A 21,612-nucleotide genomic window follows, 5' to 3' on the forward strand; every position below is an offset into this window, starting at 1 on the left:
GGGGTAGAAACCGCAGTGCCCGTGCGCACTCGGGCTCTAGGATCTGTATATAGAAGGCGGACCCATTGTGACCAGCCATCCCCCATGTGCATTTTCCCCATGACTGCCAATAAAAAGTCCCATCTCAGGGAGTCAAAGGCCTTTTCCAGGTCCACCGCTATTACCACCTGCATATCTCTGTGGAACATAACATGATATAACCGTCGCAAGTTGTTGGATGTGGAGCGGGAGGGGATAAACCCGTTCTGATCTGTATGGACCAGTTGCTGCATCTGCGGCAGGAGTCTAGTGGCCAACGCTTTACTGAGGATTTCAAAATCCACATTCAACATAGATAGGGGCCGAAATTCCGTTACTTCTGCTATATCTTTTTTCGTCTTCGGTAAGGGTATCACCGAAGCTTCCCTGATCGATGGCGGTAGCTGCTTTTCCTGCAGTGCAGCTGCATACACCCATTCTAATCTAGGGGCCATTATGTCCACGAAAGAGTAATAAAATTCAGTCGGGAGGCCGTCAGGCGTTTTCCCCTGCGCCATCTCCTTGATGGCTGCTCTAATTTCCCCAACCTTGACCGGCAGCTCCAGCGATTCTTGCGTGTCACGGTCCGGGCTCTGGAACCACAAGTTTTGTAAGTATTCCAATATGTCCTCTCCTAGCAATTCCCTTGGCTTCCCGTATAGGGTTTCATAATACATCCGGAACGAGTTGTTTGTCTCGTATGAAACACAGTACGGATACTAGGAATAGGGGCCCCTCGACCTCCCGGTCTGATCAACCAGGCCAGGAGCCTCCCTGCCCCCTTCTAAATGCTGCCGCTCTTGGTACGTTTTGGTGGTCGAGTGTACGCAGCCTGTCCCAAGTGGGGTTACAGAGGCTCTTCGCCTCTGTCAGTCGATCCTGCACATCCCCCCTCCCCCGCAATCTCTCCAACACCAGAATCCGAGATTCTTGGGATTCAATTTCACGGAGAATCTCCCGTCTGGCCCCCACCATCTGCCGCAAACATTGCCCTCAGACTACTACTTTAAAGGCATCCTATTCTATCAGGTGGGAGCTAGTGGTCCCCTGATTTTCGGCAAAATAGGTGGGTATAGCTGCAGAAAGGCAATGTTTAAAGCCTTCATCTTCCAGCAAGGTGGGATCTAGGTGCCACAGTGGGATCGGGGCCCTCTCTGGGGTAGGGGCAAATTGTATTAACAAGGGACTGTGATCGGAAAGCTACCTACTAAGGTATTCAGCCCCAGCTAGCAGCGAAGTCAGTCTGTCTGAACAAAAGAACAGGTCTAGTCTCGTATGTATATCAAACAGGGAGGAATAATAAGAGTATTCTCTTTTACGCGAATTGTGTAGTCTCCAAACATTGATCAATTCCCACCCCCTTATACAGTTCTGAAGTCTCGTTGCCGTGGCAGCTGCCACTGTCCCTCGTAACGGGGGAGTAGATCTGTCCCAGCCTAAGTCACATACACAATTAAAATCACACCCTAAAATCAAATCATCTTGCGTCACTCCTGCCAATGCCCCAGAAAGTCGTTCTAGAAAGGAAATCTGATCTCGATTCGGTGCATTAACACTTCCCAACGTTATGTCCCTGCCCTTCAATGTACCCCTGACCACTACGAACCTCCCTTCTGTGTCTATAAGCTTCTGGGAGACCTGAAAGGGAATACTGTGCCTGATCCACACAAGCGCCCCCCTTGCTAAAGCCGAGTAAGTAGTTGCAAATAGCTGCCCTCGCCATCTACGCCGCAGCCTAGCCACCTCCACCTCCACCTCCGTGAGATGGGTCTCCTGCAACAGCACCACATGGACACCCTGCCGTTTTATGTAATTTAGGATGCTGTAGCATTTAGAAGGGGAACCCATACTCCTAATGTTCCATGTTAAGAATCTAAATACCTCCGCATGACTATAATTACTAGCCATCTTAATCCCCCCTCCCAGTAATCCCCCCAGCGCACCAATCCGCATACATGTTGTAAATCTCCTGATGTGTAACAACAAACCCAATAGAACAACTCCCAGACCCACGAGCGTACTGACAACGGTCAGCTGCCCAAACCTGCAAACAAACTGCATCATACTAAACTTCAATGATTAAACAAGGCTCTAAGCCACATGCGTCTGGACCTACACAGACGGCCCAAAGCTGCAGAGCTCGGACCTAGGGGGAGCGTGGCCGTCACTACTGGCGCCCTACCAGAACACCCGTAAACACCCAGCGTCCGCCAGCCTTGATAGCCCAGCCCATCCCGCACCCAGGGGCGCACCATGCCATTTTCACCATCCTCTCCCGGATCCCCGGCAAAGGAAATATGCACATGATCACTAGACATGGGGAGGGGGGGGGGGGGTGGGGGGGGGGGAGAGAACGACAACGTCAGGGGGGCATCAGAAAAAAGCCAGAGAAGGAACTGAAACCATCTCCCACAAGTTAAATATTATCATCTGCTGTGTTGGGAGTCACAATCGGTAGTTGAAGACTATCACAGCAGGATGCATCAGAGTCTGTGTCTTCCGTCCCTTTCTGCGAGTCTGCTCCGCCATCTGATGACGACCGCTGACCTTGCATCATTACCGCCACCGCCTCTGTTCTCTCCTTTGCTGTCCGTGATGGGCTCGGTTTCTTCGAGTTCCCCATCTGTTGATGTTTCCGTAAGCGCTTCCTGGGCTCCCTAGCTGCCGATCAAGCCCCCTTCGTGAGTGTCCCAGGTCGACCTTCTGTTTGGTAGACTTCCAACCATTCCCAAGCTGCTTTAGGGTCCTCGCAAAAGTGTGTCTTCTCATCCAGCACTATCCGCAGACGGGCTTGGAACATCAAAGAGTATTGGATCCCTTCATCTCGCAAGGTTCGCTTAACCTCCAGAAAGGAGGTGCGGCGTCTGTGGACCGCCAAAGTATAATCAGGGAATAGGTACACTTTACTATTTTCGACCACATAGGGACCATCCATGCGTACCTTCTGCAATAACACATTTCTGTCCCTGAAGCGGATCAGTATGGCCACCACTGGGCGCGGGGGCTTCCCAGGGGCAGGCGGCCTGGGCGGGACGCGGTGCGCCCTCTCCAAGGTGTAGAACTGTGACAGGCCCTCCGGTGCAACCACCTCCCGGAGCCAGCCCTCCAGTTATTGGACCATATCCGCACCCTCCACTCCCTCCGGCAGCCCCAGGACTCTTACACTCTTACATTGTTCCTGCAATTTCGTCCCGCAGCATCCTCGGCCCTTCGTTCTAGCACAGCCACCCAGCTGGACAACTCCCCCCACCTGGGTAGACAAAGATTGATGCGCTGGGGTGATCACTGCTAGGGAGGATCGGTCTGCTTCACCCTGTCTGCCAATTTAGCGTGTTCCGTTCTCAGCAGACCCAGACCCACTGCTACCGTGCTGATATCCTGGTGCAGAGTCGCCTTGGTATCTGCAATGGCTGCTAAGATTTTGGCCAGTTGCTGATGAACAGGGACCTCCTGGGCTCATCATCCAATTCCTTGTGGATCTGCTCTGATGTTGCATCGTCGTGGTCTGGGGGAGGCTCCATCTGTTTTCTTCTTGGTTTCCCCATTGTCAGGTTAGCAAATTGTCCAACAGAGGATCTGGTGCGCCCCTCACTGGGCTGTCTGGGGGCCTCTTCCAGTATGTCAGTCACTCTTCACTCCAGCGCTGGGACACAGGATTCCCAAGGCGGAAGTGACGCAGTCTGGTATTCTACACTATATGACTGGCACTACCACTGTGAGAAGCGCCGTCTGGGAATCTTATCCCGCTGTTTTTGGCACCCTAGGGCACTCCACACATGGTCTCCGGACCAGTTCCCCTTAAAAGAGCACTACAAGCAGGTGGCAACAGCAACGGAGAAATCTGCACTTCGATGTGTCTCTGCAGCGGCACAACCCCTACTCCATAGTCCAGGGAAAACGAGGCACCGTGCTCAATTCCACCTGTCTCAGTTAGGCTACTATGCCCAGCCCGTTTGTGTAGTTCTAGTTCGCTGCATGTGCTCCTCTTTCAGTGCCAACTATGCGTGTGCCAACCAGCTTCAAAGCAGTGCCAACCAGTCCTCAAGGCCTTCAGGGGAGAGTATCCTTCAGAGTCAGCAGATCAGGCCCAGGCCGCCCCAGCTGCAACAGTACACGAGGCGCCAGGCACCGTGAGAACCCACCCGCCGCTACCTGGCACTGTTCGGTTCAGGCGTCTATTCTAGATGGAGTGTAACACTTCACAGCCCCACTGCGCCGCCTCGTCTCGCGGCCGTATTTCAGCCTCCAGGTCACCGATGCCGCCTAGGCCCCGCGCCACTGTTAGCAGGGTGTACCCACGTCGCTCTCTGGTCTGGGACCTCCACCACCCATCGCAGGCAACGCAGGCCTCTGAGCTTCACATGCGTCCCGAGGGCCCGGTCCACAGTCCCTATTTCATGACCCCAGCTGCATCATACCTTGGGCGGGGGGGGGGCGAGATTCGACCGCCACTGCAGCCCCCTTAGAGAGCAGGCGACTCAAGCGGTGGTGCTGCGCCCCTCTTTCCGGCTCGGCCCCAACGGCACTCCAGCATCTCCAGGCTCCCACAGGGCCTCACCACGTCTCCGGCGTCCGCTCCACGCCGGGGCCTACTGGGCTCGATTCCGACCACAGAACCGGAATTTAAGATAGTAAAGCCACTCCGTTTCACAAGGGCACCGGGCCGGGGTATCTCCGTCTTACAGCTTTGTCATCGGGTCAGTTCTCCCGTCCGTATATCGGAGCACTTCAGGCCGCCATTCTGTTACGGCCGCGCTCGCCACTCTCAGGTCACTTGGCGGCTCCACCAGACCCCAGCACTGTCCAGTTGATCAGGCATACAACAGCACGCCCCTGGTGTCATGTCTTATGGTTACAGATGCTACGACACAGGCTATTCTTTCATGGACAGCTTTATTGCTTGCTTCATGCCCGGTCCCCGTCCCTACTCTAACTGCCCTTTCCTCATGTCTCTCCTCCTCTTCCTGTCCCCCCTGACTCCGCCCAGAGAACTACACCGCTCATATTCTACATCTTCCCCTTTTTTAACAAAATGAAATGACTGACTTGTTTATAGTTCTTCAATTAGTCTTTTCGGTCTGTGCAGATCCCGTCGAGGTCGGAGAGACATGGTCCCTGCTCCAGACTCCGATTCTCCCAGAGTATCAGGATGTTGACCCTCGCTCGCCGCTGCCTGTTGTTCTCTCCCTTCACTTCCAGGTTGCCCCAACATCTTCTGGAGCGACTCTCTCATGACTGGAGTGCACTTTTGAAAATGTGATACGTTCCTGGTGACCCTCCGGCTGTCGGATTCAGCAGTCACCATGGTACCCTTTTTCTGAGTGATTGTCAGAGGCTCCGCTCTAAAGTTGCAGTCCGTTTTCTGCATATGACTTCATTTTGTCCTTCCCACTACGGTCGGCTGATATGACTTCTTGATGAATACGAGCAGGTGAGACCGCTCTCAGAGCTCCTTCCCAGGTGGGTATCCGGGTCCTGATTGGCCGACCTAGCATCAACGTGGCAGGGCACTTTCCTGTGGTGGCATGTGGTGTTGTTCTATAGGCCCACAGGACTTCGTTAAGAGCCACTTGAAGATCCTTTCTTTCAACTGTCGCCTGTTGAAAAGTCTTTTTAAGAGTGGCCATGAATCTTTCAATTGTCCCATTAGCCTGCGGCCATAAGGGCGTGACTTTCCGATGCTTGAAATTCAGATGCCTCGCAAATTCACCAAACTCATGTCCATTAAACGGAGGGCCATTGTCTGTCTTAAGTTCTTTGGGGATGCCCCACGCCGCAAACACTTCATCTAACACCGCGATGGTGCTCGAGGCACTGGTGGATGATACAAATTGGGCGAGTGGAAACCTTGAATATTCATCCATAATTGGAAGGACATACTTTCCTGATGAGAGAGGTCCATAAAAGTCCATGGCCAGTTCTTGCCACACGCCACTGGGCAATCTTTTCATTTGCAGAGGAGCTGGGGAGGCTCCTTGACTAACCAGTTGACATTGGGGACAGTCTTTGAGAGTGAGTTCCACCATCTGACCCAACAGCGGGAACCACACCCGCTCCCTAAGAGCTCTCTTAGTTGCAACCACTCCTCGATGACCTTCATGAGCGAGGTTGATGATGCCCTGTCGTAGTTGTGTCGGAATGACAATCCTTTGGTCCCTCAGCAACAGACCTTCCGAGGTGGCACAGAGCTCTTCACTTACATGCCTGAAGGCTTGCATTTCTTGTCTTACTGCAGGATCACTCCCTTCTTCCTCACTGTCGTGCCTCCACCTATTGGTCTGCAGTCGGCGGAGTACTTTTTGCAGAACTGCATCTTGCGCAGTAGCCTCTTGAATGGCTTCCAGGGGAACCGCTGGTGGTTGAGCATGACCCACCACAAAGTGGATGTATTCTTCGGCCATCGACGATCCTGCTGCCATCGATGATTGAGGGTGTCGGGACATATAGTCAGCCGGATTTGCTGATTTTCCCGGCTTGTGCAATATTGTGTATGTATACTCCTGTAGACGCAAACCCCATCGCTCAATCCGAGGCGGCATCTTCGATCTGGGATTACCGAAAATGGTAACAAGCGCCTGATGATCAGTCACCATCGTAAAATGTTTGCCATAGATGAACACATGGAAGTGCTCGCAGGCCCACACAACCGCCAGACTCTCTTTCTCTGGTTGAGAATAAGCCTTCTCCGTGTCCGACAGGCTGCGACTCACGTAAGCTACGATATGGCGCTGATCCCCGTCATTGTCATACTGAGCCAAAATCGCACCCAGGCCCACCGGGCTAGCATCCACAGTTATTTCCGTCTTCCTCTTGGGGTTGAAATATGCCAAGTTGTCGGCCGACTCAACGGCACGTTTGATGTCTTGAAACGCCCGCTCACACTGAGGGGTCCAGTTAAACGGTTGTCCTTGCTTCGTAAGCGTTCTGAGGGGATGACTAAGTGTGGCATAGTCTTGGATGTATCTGGCGCAATAACTGGCCATACCCAGAAATGATCGAATGTCACTAACATCTTGGGGACTCTTGGTGTCATTTAGGGCCACCACTTTTTCAGGGTCGGGTTTCATTCCCGCTCCAGAGAACACATGGCCGAAGAATTTGAGAGTGGATTGATGGAATTCACACTTGTCCTTGTTTAGGGTCAAATTAGCTTCCAGGAGGGCGTGGCACACCCGATCTAGGGCCTTATCATGTTCCTGCACACTCGACCCATACACAAGAATATCGTCGCTATAATTCAGGGTGTTGGGTATGTGATGTATGGTCTGACGGATGGCCTCTTGTAAAATCTCCGCCACCGAGGAAATACCAAAACTTAGTCGTTTGTATCGAAACAAACCTAGGTGAGTTGCAAACGTTGTTATATACCTTGATTTTTCATGCAACTCCAGCTGATGGTATCCCTTGTTTAGGTCAAGTTTCGAAAATACCCTGGCACCATTTAACACAGAGATCATATCGCTCAAGTGAGGCCCACGATGACCTTCTCTTTCAATCGCCGTGTTGGGAAGTCGCATGTCAACACATAAACGCACCTTCCCAGAAGTGCCTCTCTTGGGTACAATGACCACTGGCGACACCCATGGAGTGGGGCCGTCGGTCCGCTCAATAATGTCAGCTGCTAAGAGTTCTTGGAGTTCATCCTCCACCGCTTGTTGAAGGTGGAAAGGCACTCGCCTGGGATGCTGTGCTACAGGCCTTATTTGGTCATTGATGTGGAGCCGAACTTGCCGTTTGTTCATCTTTCCCAGCCCGGTGAACAGCTTGGGGAATTTATGAAGAATGTCCTGGTCATCACTAACCCTGTATAGAATCTCGACCAAACGAAGGCGCTCCGCTGTTGGTAAGCTGAGAAGGCAGTCAGCTTCCGGGCCATCAATCACATGTATGACTGCCGCCACAGACATGTTTCGGTGTCGAAGAGTTGTTGAGAATTTTCCTAGACAGGGAAGTGGCTTCCTGGACATCCACGTAAATACCTTGACGTACGCTGGACTCAAAGACGGCTGGGGCTTCATTTTTTTTGTACTCGGTTACCGGGATGTAATTCAGTGATGCTCCACTGTCCAGAACAAACTTCATGGTGTGACTTACTACACTTATGTTCAGTCTCGGGTACTTTTTGAGTTGGTCCGGATCTGCGACCATACTTGCATATTCAATAGAGTATGCCGATCCACTTGACTCTGATCGAGAGTCCCGGGATGGCGACCTCCTCGACCATTGAGACCTCCTTGACTCTCTGCTAGAGTGTGAGGAACTAGATGATGTGTGTGGTCGATCTTGTACAGCTTTCACGTGATGTCGTCTAGTGTCAGAGCGAGTTGCCCTTGTTCCTTCATTCTTTCTCTCCTTGCGATAGTCTCCACACATTGCTTCAAAATGATTTGTTCGTCCACATTTGCGACATTGTTGGCCCATGGCCGGACATGCCTCTCTGTGTGGGAAATCATACCCGTACCGATAACATTTCCGTCCGCTGTCATGTCTCTTGTCTCTCCTGCCTGACTCATGTCTTCTATGCTCTGTGCGTTGCTGGCGACAGGACGGTCGGGATGGGTGCCGTCGGTCCTTCGAATATCTGCGACTGGTTTGCACTCGGCATACCTGCTCCCGTCGCTCAGAGCGCTCAGTCTCCATGCTCTTAGCTTGCTTCTCCGCCTGATCATAAACTCGGGTCATTTCCTCAATCTCCTCCAAGTTGTGACTCTTCCTTAATAGTCTCCTTCTCAGTGTCTCGGACTGGCAGCCATCGATTATTTGTGACCTGATGGCATCATCCGTTGAGAACGCGTCGAATTCACAATACCGGGACAGTCGACGTAGTCTCGTGATGAATGTGCTCATTACTTCGTCTTTCCCTTGACGGGCTTGATGAAAAGCATATCGTTCATAGTCCACATTCCTTTTAGGTAGAAACTTCTTGTTTAGAGCTTCTCTTACTTTATCATATGTCCCTGTGTCTGCCGGTGGCAATTCTTTAATCAACTTGCTAATTTCTTTGCCCACCAGATTACGCAGTGCGATTACTTTGTCTTCATCCTCTGTCACCTTTGATCCCTTGATGTAATCCTCAAAGTCCTCGAGCCATTCCTGCCATCTGGGGCCCATGCTCCCTCCAGTCGTCGGCGTTAACGGTTCCAGTGGGCGCAGATGCGATACCCCTGTCATAATTGGTTTGACTTCATTTCTCTGCGGAGAATTATGGTTCGACATTTTGGCAGCACACTCCTATTTCTTCTTGTCTTTGCACGTGCTTTTTTTTTTTTGCCTTAACTGGTGTTTGTTTATTGTTTTAAGTCTTTTCACCCTGTTTTTTTTTCTTCAATGCTTGTTTGCTGGGCCTTGCCTGACCTTAAGATGGCCGTCCCAGTACCTTCACGTGGATGTCCTCCAAAACCCGCCTGACTTTAAAATGGCCGCTCCACAGGCACTCTCACTCCCATGAGGTCGTGGCTGCAGTCCTTACCAGGCTCTCCACACGTCACGCGGCACTCCCGCAGTCACTTCCACAGGTATCAGCACGTTAGCAGTGCTTCACGCCCACTTCTGGGTACTTCTTCTGGGTATTTCCTCTGACCAGACCAGCTCCGAGCAAGCTCCCGGCTTCTCCTTCGCGTGCGTGTCGTTTCCCACGCATCGGGGGTGAGCTTTCCGTTTGAGCTTTCGTTTTGAGCGCGCACCAGCGCTCCTTCTTTCAGGCACTTCAGCGAGGCTTCACACCAACCTCAGACGCCTTCCAAACACCAGCACAGCCAGTAGAGAGTCGGGGTGGGCTCCCGATCTCCTCTCATCACTCGCGAGTCGATGCTCACACATCCGGGGTGACTCCCGATTCGGCGCGAACCAGCGCTCTCATTCAACGCGCATGGTTTCCTTGACGCCGGAGCGGGACAGGGACACTACTCCGGACGATTCAAGTTGCTGAGCTGCAGCATCCCAATCCTTCGTCGCCAGTTGTCATGTCTTATGGTTACAGATGCTACGACACAGGCTATTCTTTCATGGACAGCTTTATTGCTTGCTTCATGCCCAGTCCCCGTCCCCGTCCCTACTCTAACTGCCCTTTCCTCGTGTCTCCTCCTCTTCCTGTCCCCCCTGACTCCGCCCACAGAACAACTACACCGCTCATATTCTACACCTGGGTCCCGGCGGACACTACAATAAACAAGATAAATGACACGGCTGGCGCGGAGCTCTCAGCTCAAGCGTCCGCCATTATTGGCTTCCAAGCCATGCCCCAGCACACAAAAATTCTTAACACACATTTCTGCTATTAGATGTTTGCAAGTTGTTTTTATTAAAAGTCTCTCAAGTCACAAGCTGTGGAGTGACTCCTCTTAGGCTCAATTGCACGTGGGCACCGACTCCCTTGTTAGATTGTTTGGTTATTTTTTCCCTGCATTGGGTTCGGGCGTGCAATGAGCGGCTCAGCATTCATAGTTTGTGGAACATGTTTTTTATTTGGCCTGTTACTTTTCAATCCCATTGTGTCGGATTTGACAGAGCTCTGGAACCTTAATCTGCCACATGCGTGAATACCTTCGGCAGCACTGAAGACCATAGTCCTCGTCGACACCACATGGAATTTAGGGCCTCGTACCACTCAACTGAGTGACCGAGAACTGTCCCTAAGTCACCAGAGAACACTGCTTGGGTGTTGCAACTGATACCCTTATAGAACTATGCTCGCTGACCCACAAAATATCCCTGGTCAGACCATTGTGAGTTGTGCAACCTGTGCTTGTCCCTCAGCCACGTTGATGCCTTCTATTAGTTATTCCTTGCTTTTTGATTCATAAAACGCCCCGCTATTGAAGAGAAGGATGTAGGGCACACAGGAGGATGCATCAGCAGCACACCTCGGCCCCAACTGGATTGTCTTTGCCAAATATGTTGAGTGTGTCTGAGGAACAGGAAGAGTCCAGCTGCCTGGTAAACTGGCTATGCAACTGCCATCCAGTCCGGAGACTGTGTTGTCCAGTGACTCCAACAATCAGCAGCAGGGGGACGTCGAATGGGCACCAAAGACCGGCCCAAGAACTAAGACCATACCCAGGGCTATGACTATATTTTTAAACAAGTAAAAGGGTTTCTCCCTAATAGGACACCTACCCTACAATAAGACACTCAGGGTGGGCATTATCAAAGCACTAGGAAGGGCTTACAACCGTAGATCAGGAATATTGCATTTTGGTCCTGATGAATTGCCACTGAGCCCATGTAGAGACACCCAGGTTAGAAACAAATTGACTTTGAAGCAAACTCTGAATCATTAGTTCCTGAAGAGTTCCTCCTCCTTGTTTCTAACCTTAGCAAGGACATCCTTTCCCAATAAAAAATAACATTTTGGATAGCCTTGGTTAATTTTAATCTAATCATTCTTTCCGATCTACTTCGCCCATACAGGACTTAGGGGTATAAGTCAGGCGGCTAGATACTTTAAGACGAGTATAGAGAAAAAGATCTCTGGTAAGGAGCCCCTTCGCTGGGCCCAGTGGCCATTGCAGCATCTGCCCGATGATAAAGCTTACCACCTGGTGGGTGAGGGCCTGTGCATCCTAAAAAGGATGTTCTGTTTGATCTGAAGAGATCCTTAAACCCAAATTTGGCTTTTAGGAACTATGTCTGCGAACTGCACACTGTGGATTATTAAATATTGGTCTATGAGGACGCATGCCAGACAGTTATTTCCTTTCCTCCCCTTGTTTTATCTGGCCAGACAAAAGCCCCTATTCATCCACTGAGTTGCAGGTAAAATCACAGGGAAACCATCGCCTCTGGAATCTTTTCCTCGGAAGAAGAGGCTGGCATTCAAAGAAGTACCTTCTTCCAGGCCTCCCTCCCCCGAGCCGGGACTGAGCCAGCAGTACTCTTGCTCTGCCACACAGCCCACTTCCATGACAATGCACACCTCCCTCATTGTCTCTTTCAGAGTCACCATTGCCTTTTCATATTCAGAGCCAGGAGCCCCTATGGCTTTTTGGCCCTTATGACCCACCATCCTGTAAAGTCCCACTGACCATATGTGGGATGACTGCATCAGGGTCACCTGGGACATCCACGTTGGAGACTGTTACCCAGTCAGGGCCTCACTCCCTGATGACACCACAGTGTATGATGCGGTCATTTAGTGGCCTGCAGCTTTTCACAAGGTTGATCTGCCTGTCGAGTAGGAGGAGTTTTTTCTGGAGATGCTTTCCAAATCTGAGCATAAGTTCCAATTCCCCTGATTCTGACGCACATGCTAAAATCTGCTCCTGACAATTTCACTGAGCCTTTCAAGACTTGAGTAGTCACCCCAAGTGTTGAAGAGAAATTCAAATTCTGTCCTAGCCACTCCGCATTTATTAAGGGACCGGTTCACCGAACAACCTAGTTGTGCCCACTGCCCACAAATGTGCCTCCACACAGACCACCGGTGATGATCATCCTCCTCCTCCTCCTCCTCATCCAGACAAGGAAAGCAAGAAGATGGATGCAGCAGGCAAAAGAGTGGTAGTTGGGAGTGGCAACCCATTGGCAGTTAGTCAATTTGGTGGCACTCCTGTCACAATAGGAAGAGATGCAAGAGTTTCTTAAGGGCCTTTCAGAGCAGTACAGAAAGAGTGGGGAGGAGAAACTGAGGGCAAAGTAATCTTGATTACTAGCATCCACTGTGTATTCAATGCTGCAGACTCAACCTATAGGGGCATCAATACAAGCTTTGTACTCCGCTACCAAGCCGGACTCAGTAAATCCGGGTTCCAGAATGAGGTCTTGCAGCATTGCCTCAACCTCCCATTCAGTGAAGCGTATATTTTCCTTCCCCCACCTGATGAGATGCTGGGGAAGATCAAAAAATATACTGAGACAGCAAAGTCAATGGAAGTGCTTCAGTTCACTTAGTGCAAGTGCTCCTTTCATAAGCAGTAGCCCAAAGGGGGAGCAAAGATCAACTCGTCTGAGCAATCCAGCTCATCAGACACAGCAGACTTCCCATCAGCAGGCCAGGAGGGGGTACAGTAGTGGCTCCTATAGAGATAACAGGGTTTGGGGCAAAGGTGGCTCCAGCAAGAGAGCTGCCAACTCCACAAAGTGACTTGACCCACACCCCTGATCACATGTCATCTTTTAGAGGAGGATAGTACACGACTTCCTCTCTTGCTGAAAGGAAATCCTGTTCAACAAGTTGGTCCTAGCTATTGTTCAACACGATTATTGCCTCAAACCATACACAAAACCAACCAACATCCCACCCTGTACACCGTCAGCATAGAACACCTCTCCGTCCTTCAGGAAGACGTGAATGTCCTCCTACAAAAGGGTGCTCACGAGTGGGTGATCCTGCAACACCAAGGGAGCACCGTCTATCCACTCTACTTTCTCATTCCAACTAAGGACGGCTCTCTCAGACCCAGCCTCACTCTTCAGCTCCTCAAACATTTCATCCTGTCAACATTTTTGCATGACAGCTCTGCAGGATGTCATCCCCTCTTTTTCTACAGGTCGATATTATGATTATGCTTGATCCAAGTACACCTGTTTCCACATCCCCATTCACTCTACTCATCGCTACCTTTGAACTGTAGTGCTGTCCACTTACACAAAGCAAAGTAGTTCCTTTCGAGATCATGGCTCCAAGGGTGTTTACTAGGTGCCTAGTAGAGGTGGTTGTGCATTTGCGAAAGGGGGGGTATTCACGTCTTTCCCTACCATGATGCATCTCTGGTCAAGAGCCCATGCATTTCCAACTAAGGGAGGAGTCCCAGTGCATCTCATGACTTGAAACTTGAAGAAAAAACAACTTAAAGTCCGAGCCCAACACTAGCAGCAAGTTGCATTGTCTAGCACACACTCAAATAATGGTGTCTCTGCTCCACAGCCTGGGCTTCACTATAAACACATCAAGTTCCACCTGCAGCCTATTCAAATCCGACCCTTCCAAGGGTCTTTATTGGACACATTCATGGCGAAAGCTTAATCCAACCAACAAAGAGTTCTATCTTTTGAGCACCTGCTTCATCTTTTTCAGCAGCCCAGTTGTCCGCTTTCAGAATGGTCTGTAATGCCCTTTCTAGAAATAATGGCCCCCTGCATCGCCCTTGTTCCTTGTGAAAGGCTTCACATGTGCCGCCTCCAAGAGTGCCTCACAGCTCAGTAGTCTCAAGTATTCACTGGCAAGATCTGGTGTTGAGTCAAAGTGCACTGCTCTTGTTCAGGGAGTCATTTTGCAGACCCTATACCATAAGTGACCATTACCACAGACACCTCTCCCAGACTAGTGTGTGCAACAACTTGATTTTCCAGGGAATATGGCCTTCTCGACAGTGGGGTTGCCACATGAACAGCTTGGAACTGCTACCCATTCACTTTGTTCTGAAATGTTTTTACCAGTGATTCAGGGCAAAATAGTCCTGAACAAGACGCGCAATCACAGAAGTACACACTCCTTTAAGCGCTCTCACTTAGCCAGTGAGTTTGGCTTTGGGCACTCTGGCACAACATTCACCTCATGGAGGAGCTTCTCTCAGGCAGAAACAACCTTTTGGACCTGCTCAGCAGGATGCATCCATAAGCCTGTGAGTGGGTAACTCCACTTCCATGTCCTTCGCAGATATCTCCAATGTCTGGGCACTCCAAAGATGGACTTCTTTGCCATCCCAGAAAATGCTAAATGCCCAAGGTTTGTTGCCAGCTGCCCACATTCCTTGGGCAATGCTCTATGGATGAATTTGTCAGGGATATTTGCTTACACTTTTTCTTCTGTCCTGATTTCCCCATGTGTGGTGAGAAACCTCAGGCAAACATCACTAACCCTCATTCTAGACAGCCCTGATACGCCATCCTCCTGGAGATGTATGTCCGCTCTCAAAAAGGCTTCCGTTCAGGCCATACCTTCTCATGCAGAGGCAAGGTTGAGAGAGGCACCCGTGCCCCAGGCAGCTCAACCTGGTGTTTCGGCACTTGAGGTACTAGAATTTACGTCCCTTAACGTTCCTCGCAAATGTATGTCCATTTTAAAAGAAGCCCGACAGCCAACAACTCTGTCTTGTTACACAGCAAAAATGGAATATGTTTGTTTGCCACAGCAGTTTCAGAATTCTGGACCTGCTAAAGCCTACTGTTCAGGATTTTATTGCCTACCTTTTACACTTGCAGAAAGCAGGCTTTGCCTACACATCTATTTGCCTACACTTAGCTGCAGTCGAAGCTTACATGCAGAACCAAGAACACTCGTCCCTCTTAAAAATTCTAGGCATTAAGGGCATTCATGAAGGGTCGTAAGAAAGTGATTCACCTTAGAGTGTACCCCCTGCTCCCATGTGGAATCTCAATATAGTCCTCACCAGGCTCATGGGACCATAATTTGAACCTAGTCATTTGTGCCTGCTATAGTTTCTCTCCTGGAAGGTGGCCTTACTGGAGGACGCTTCTTCATCAAGTGCTCATCCTACAAGAGCCCTTAATACTGGTCCATAAGCATAAGGTTGTTCTTAGAAACAATCCTAAGTTCCTCCCTCCCTAAGATGGTATCACCCTGCCACCTTAAGGAAACCATGGAGCTCCCACAAGCAGATTCCATTGCAAAGAGAGCACTCGACCCATTAGATGTCAAAAGAGCTCTTGTGCACTACACTGATAACACCAAGCAGGTCCGTAAATTGGACCAGTAATGTGTCTCCTGTGCAAAGCCTCAGAGAGGACATCCCATCTCTAAGGTAGGCATAGCTAGGAGGATAGTCAAATGTATTCAGACTTATAAGGCAAAGAGGGTTCTACCTGCTCCACCCAGGGTGCACTCCACCTCCAGGAAAGGAGCAACCAGTGCCTCCCTAAGAAACATCCTACTAGCAAATATTTGAAGGTAGGCACCCGGTGAACACCGCACACCTGTACCAAGAACTACTGTTTGGACATCTTAGCCTGTCATTGTTTAAGACATCTGCATCAGCCACACGCTAGCCACCACTTCTGCAGAATGCTGCTTTACAGCCCATGCTTAGCATCTGTGTCAACAGCTACACATGCTATGAACAGAAAATGCTACTTACCTTCTAATCGTCTGGGTGTAGCGCTGTTCAGGTGCGCCTACCCTTCTGCTCTGAAGCGTCTCTTACAGATCCTTTGCCTTCTCAATTTCACTGCACACTGCGTATGATTCACCGTACTTTCACAATCCACACATTCTGTCACTCACTGTGCGATAAACAATCAAAAGTAGTGTACATTGCTTATGGGCACCAACTCCAAGAAAAGGAGTTTAACCACATTTCATGACTCGAGACTTCTTCAAACAAAAACAATTGGCAAATACCTGAGGCCAACACTAGTTGGCAGGAGTATGTGAAGCACGTGAATCTACAACATTACATGCTACAAACCGATTCTTTCAGGGTAAGAAGCCTTTTACTTTGTGGCAAGCTTGAAAATGTGGCATGGATCTGAACCAATGTTGAACATCCCAGTTTTATGTCTTTCTTCGTTAGAAGACTCAGTGTGTACACTCCTTCAGAGTTTGTGTTTTAGTTTGGAGTTAATGTTATTATTTATCTCTTGCTGCTTTTAGCTTAATTCTGTTTGTCAACACTGTCATCTGTTTCTTGTTTTCAGATTTCTGCATTTCCTCTGACCCCTTTTTCACACGTCTTTCTAGGTTATTTGTTGACTTTACATCAAGCACTCTGGTAGAGTCGACCCCATCCTCACCAGAAACATGATTAATGGATACAAAATGCTGTGTCTCTTGTTAGAATAAAAACAGCAGGGTAATTGAATATTGGGGTTAATCACATATATATTTTTTTTATTTTTTAATCACACACACAATACAGATTGTGCCTATTGTATCTGATGGCTGTCTGAATGTCCCTCTCATCATGTGTGTTCCTCTGTTTTGCAGCTGCAGTGCTCCAACGACGGTTTCTCCGTTATTGCAGATTACTTTGGACGTGGCGTGTTCAACAAACTCACCCTCATCACAGACCTGCCTGCTGGCAAATCCGCCGCCCCTATTGATGCTGGCCTGCAGCGGGACCTACTGATTCACACCAAGCGCACCTCCTAAGCGTGTGTTCAACTTCATTCACTCTGTGAGGGGAGCATTGTAAATACTTAATTGAGCTCATGGATTGATGGGTCACAGAGATCAGAATACAGAACTCTACAGAGCAGGCCAGGGACTCTTTCCCATTGGGCCTCACGGTGTCCTGTTCAGATCTTGAAACTAGCGTGGTAATGCCAGAGGAGTCTAACTTTCTGTGAGAATCTGACGCAAGTGCTTTATTCTCGCCCCTTCTGATCCTTGGTGGATCACCTTGGACTGGTCCATATTTCTGCCCAGTCCAATGATGTTTCTGGTACAAACGGTCCAATATTGGTTTGCTGGGCAGTCACAATACTGGTCTGAAACGAGAAAAAAGCTGTTATGTAAATTTAACCTTTGTTGCATCCTCTGTCTATTTATTGTGCACCGTAAAATGCTTTGTGCTCATTGATCGCAGTTGAAGCTTTCCTTTGTGTACAGAAAGCTAAGGCATTAAATGCTGAATATATATATAGATAATGCTTTTTTTTTTTTACCCAAAATCGGTTTATTAATTTTTGTCAGAATTCACATATACATGTCATGCTATACAATATGTGATGCCTATATGGACCATTGTATCAGTAGAAAAGCCTTATTACTTTGAGCATAGCAATGATCATGAGGCAAACATAAAGACCACCTTCATGAACCAACAGTGAGGACACAGCACGACCAGGGAGCATCACAAGAATGGAAGCAACATAGTGTGCCATCTAGGAGCCTGAACAACAACTTCCTTTTTCAATAGAACTTTGTGGGTGGAGCAAACCCAGACCCCCAAACAAATATTGTGGCAATCAGAGGAAGTGAGAGTGTTGTGGGATTTCAGCTCGGGTGTCCACAAAACAAACCCTAAAATAACAGCAGAGCGGGGGCTATGCAATGATGAAGCCTTGGCCAGCATTCACCTAAAACAAGGAAAGGGGCCAGCAGGTCCAAAAGTGGGTGACAAGAAAACAAGAAAGTGATCCGTCTGTGCAAAGGAAAAGAAAGGTAATGCTGCAAGGGAAAGGAAGGAAGGAGGGAGGGAGGCGCAGAAGTTGGGGAGCACCAGAGACAAGCTGGGGTATCCCTAGTAATTGTAAGAGCTAGAAACAGCGAGGTTCTGGACTACCATACAGGAAAGTCAAACAAACAGGTGAAGGGCACGCAGTCTAGGGGGCTGAAAGCAGAGGTGTTCTATCCTGGACATAAAATCCAGTATGGGTCGCCATAGCCCCTTGAATTTCTTGTCTGTGAGAGAAAGCTTATGTGATAAATGTTTCATTAATATGGCTTGCCATAGCCGGGTGAACCAGAATGCAATTGGAGGGGGAGTGAGAGCCTTCCAGGGCAAGGCTATGAACGGTTTGTCTGTGCTGGTCAAATGGTGGATTAGGTACCAATCCACGTGTGACAATGCCTCAAGTGTGGTAAGATAATCATGTAATAGCCCCCTGGAATCGTAAACCTTTAAGTGTTTTTGATGTGTCTCAGAATGTTCTTCCATAAGAGATGAGGGCGTGATCACCAAATATGTTGAAAATTCCCCTCCTGCACCCTACAAGCAGCCGAAGCTGTAGGAAAAATGGTGCGCAGACGAACCGGGGTATTGTACCATTGGAACATCAGCTTGTAGGCAGATTCCTGCTGTAAGATACTCTTATCTGTTTTGGGGAGCTCACGCCACAGAAGTTCCTACTGTTTCTGTGTGATGCCTGTCTCACTATCTGATTCCCATTTTGACTGATTAGGGGGGTGAGGGAGGAGGCGAGACTGCAGGAGGACATTGAAGGTTCGAGAGGTCTGATTTCTAAGACTTAAAAAGTTACAAACTAACATCTCTAAAGGTGTGAGAGGTTGAGTTGCTCCCAGGGGGGTGGGAGGTAGAGCGCCCAGTGGCATAGCTGGAAATAATGGTGTCTGAGTCTGTCGCAGATACCAAAGTCAGATTTGCAATGTTCAAATGGTTTGCCATAACCCTGAAAGAGGCCCTGCTGTATTCTACATTCACCCCTTTCCCAATCAGGGAAAGACCCAGAGCAGAGCCCGGGCATAAAGTCAGGATTGCGTCCAGTAGGGGTATTCGGAGAAGGAAATAAGGTCAGGACACCCTCAACTGCCACCTTGTTCCATATCTCTAGCACTTTCCAGGTAGGGGTCATCACGTGGGCTATGGGGCTTCAGAAGCCAGGCCAAGTCCTAGAGTGGTCTGCAGGCCACTCCTCGGTCCACATGTAACCAATGTTTTTTCGCTCTCCCTAACCACCCATTCACAAATAAAGCGATATGAACTGCTCAATAGTAGTCTAGAAGATTGGGGCAGACGATTTCTGGGAAGCATGGGGGTTGCTTCCTATTCTAGATGAAGGAACAGATTTCTCTGCATTTGGCGGATGTCCTCTGCTGGGGTGGAGGTCCAGAGAGGCTAGTAAAGCAAGTGGGGCCAAATATTAATCATAACCACGTTCACCTGGCCCCACCATGAAATGTGTAATGGCTTACACTGACACAGGTCTTCTAATAAGGCCTTGCGATAGCGTGGCCAATTAGCTCGGGTCCAGGTCTGCAATGAGCCAGTGATGGTAAGACCCAGGTACTGAATAGAATGAGTAGCTTATTGAAATGGAGCTAGTGTTTGCAGTCCCAGGAGATGTTGTTTGTGGCAAGACTGTAAGATTAAGTCATATTGATCTTGCGACCTGAGGCTAGGTCAAATTGTTATAACTTCTGTACCACTGCCAGAAGGGTGGTGACAGGTTCCGTCACAGTCAACAGAAGGTCATCTGTATAGAGTAGAACCTTATGCTCCCACCCTCTGAACGGTATACCCTTAATGTATAACTCATTTTCTTGACCAAAGATATATTACAGGAAATCCTGAAAAGACTTAATCTTGTAACAAAACAATGTTTCTGCAGAAAGTAAATTCTGTTATGGTTAATCCTAAAGAAGAAACCATACAGTTTTTTCGAATAAATTTGATTCAGCCGAATGGAAGTTTATTATTTCACGATTCACAGATACTGGGTCAAACATTAATTAATCAAGTGAGTGGTGAGGAGATTTTATGTAAGAACCCCAAGTGCTAAGAACCAAAACTATCAAAGTAAAAAAGTGACAATGTGAATAAACATACATGGTATATTGGTTATTACTTTCAGAGACAGCCAAAATGCATTATATTTATTTCTAACACTGCGGGTAAAATCCCTGTGTTAATTCTTATAGGAGTAAGGTCTGTCTTTGTTGGTGTCAACAGTGTTTCGGCCCTTAACAGGATATCAGGGTCTCATTAGGACAGAGATGAACCTAGGGAGCTAAGGAAAATTTTACACCTTACTGATCTCAAATCAGATTGTTCATAAAAAGAATTGTAGCAGATGGATGGTACATACTGGTGGTCTAGTGCATTCAATGAGTTGACTGGATGACCAATGTTAACATTTGGTGGAAGCTTGGATATCTGCTGGCTGCGCTTGACCCTGTGAATTTCAATAGTAGTGCATTAGAGGGAAGTATGGTGTTAAAAATAAAAGGATTGAAAGCCTAAAGTTTACTTGCCCATTAATGGAGGGTAGGTGGAGGTCATAATGGGTGAACTCCCAGTGAGGGAATGTGTGCAGGAATAGATAATAAGCCTGACGTGCCGAGTCCTGCAAAGAAGGGGTAGAGGAGGTATTACAGAATTCAATGAACTCCTACAGGATTGTGTGATTCACGTTCAGGAGTATTAAGTTTGTTTCTTACCCGTGATACGGAGACAATGGCGACAGGGGCCGTGTCACGAGGCGGGAGCATCGCAGAGTCCTGTGGAGTGCTCCGTCAGAGTCTGACGGTGATTAAAACCATTTAAGTTTATACCAGATCGAGTGTGATATACAATGAATGCAAACCGTTACGTGAATTGGGGCATCAAACATTGAAAAAATGGAGGAGTGTATAGATGTAATGAATGTGCTTTTCACTAAAAGGACACACCCAAACCCTGCACTCCCACCTGGGAGGCTAATTTACCACTGTACTTTTAAATAATACACTTTTGCACAGCACTCCCACTCTGGAGGCAAAAAGACAAATTCAGGTGCTTTTTAAAATAACACACACAAGTTTATTAATGCAATGTTTAAAAGGTAGGCCAAATATATCAATAAATGCAGATTCTCAGGTATCAATTAACTACAATGAACAATTAGAATAAAATGCAATATGTACAGGTAGCAAAGACTAGAAAATATAAAGAAAATGGTTAGGAACACCTCACCGATTGAAGTTGCATCGTCCTTGCCAACTCAAGCTTGGGAAGCCCATCAAAAGCCCAGGAAAGAGTTTCAATCAGGACTCAAGTTCCATCACCTCCACAGCATTACGTCTATTCTGTGGTGAACTTCAACCTGGCCCCCGAAGGCTCCCAGCTTTAATACCATTAAAAACGTGAGGCGAAGCTTCTAGAAAACCTCGCCCCCTTCTCGTGAGAAAGAACCGAGCTGGCTGTACCAGTCTGCGTCAAGGCCAAGACGGAGGCTGGCTAAGCTCCCGAATTTTGA

General features: G+C 48.7%; 1 protein-coding gene across 1 annotated transcript in view; it reads left to right on the forward strand.

The window, feature by feature from the left end:
• VPS11 (VPS11 core subunit of CORVET and HOPS complexes) overlaps positions 1–17,556 on the forward strand; it is a 177,217-nt gene extending 159,661 nt beyond the window's left edge. The window contains exon 16 of the mRNA XM_085645898.1: positions 16,901–17,556. Within this exon, the coding sequence (XP_085502024.1) occupies positions 16,901–17,065 (165 nt within the window). The 3' untranslated portion in view covers positions 17,066–17,556. The remainder of the gene's footprint in view (positions 1–16,900) is intronic.
• Positions 17,557–21,612: the final 4,056 nt, after the last annotated feature.

The sequence above is a fragment of the Triturus cristatus genome, chromosome 3_1 (assembly GCF_964204655.1).
Source record: "Triturus cristatus chromosome 3_1, aTriCri1.1, whole genome shotgun sequence".
NCBI lineage: Eukaryota > Metazoa > Chordata > Amphibia > Caudata > Salamandridae > Triturus > Triturus cristatus.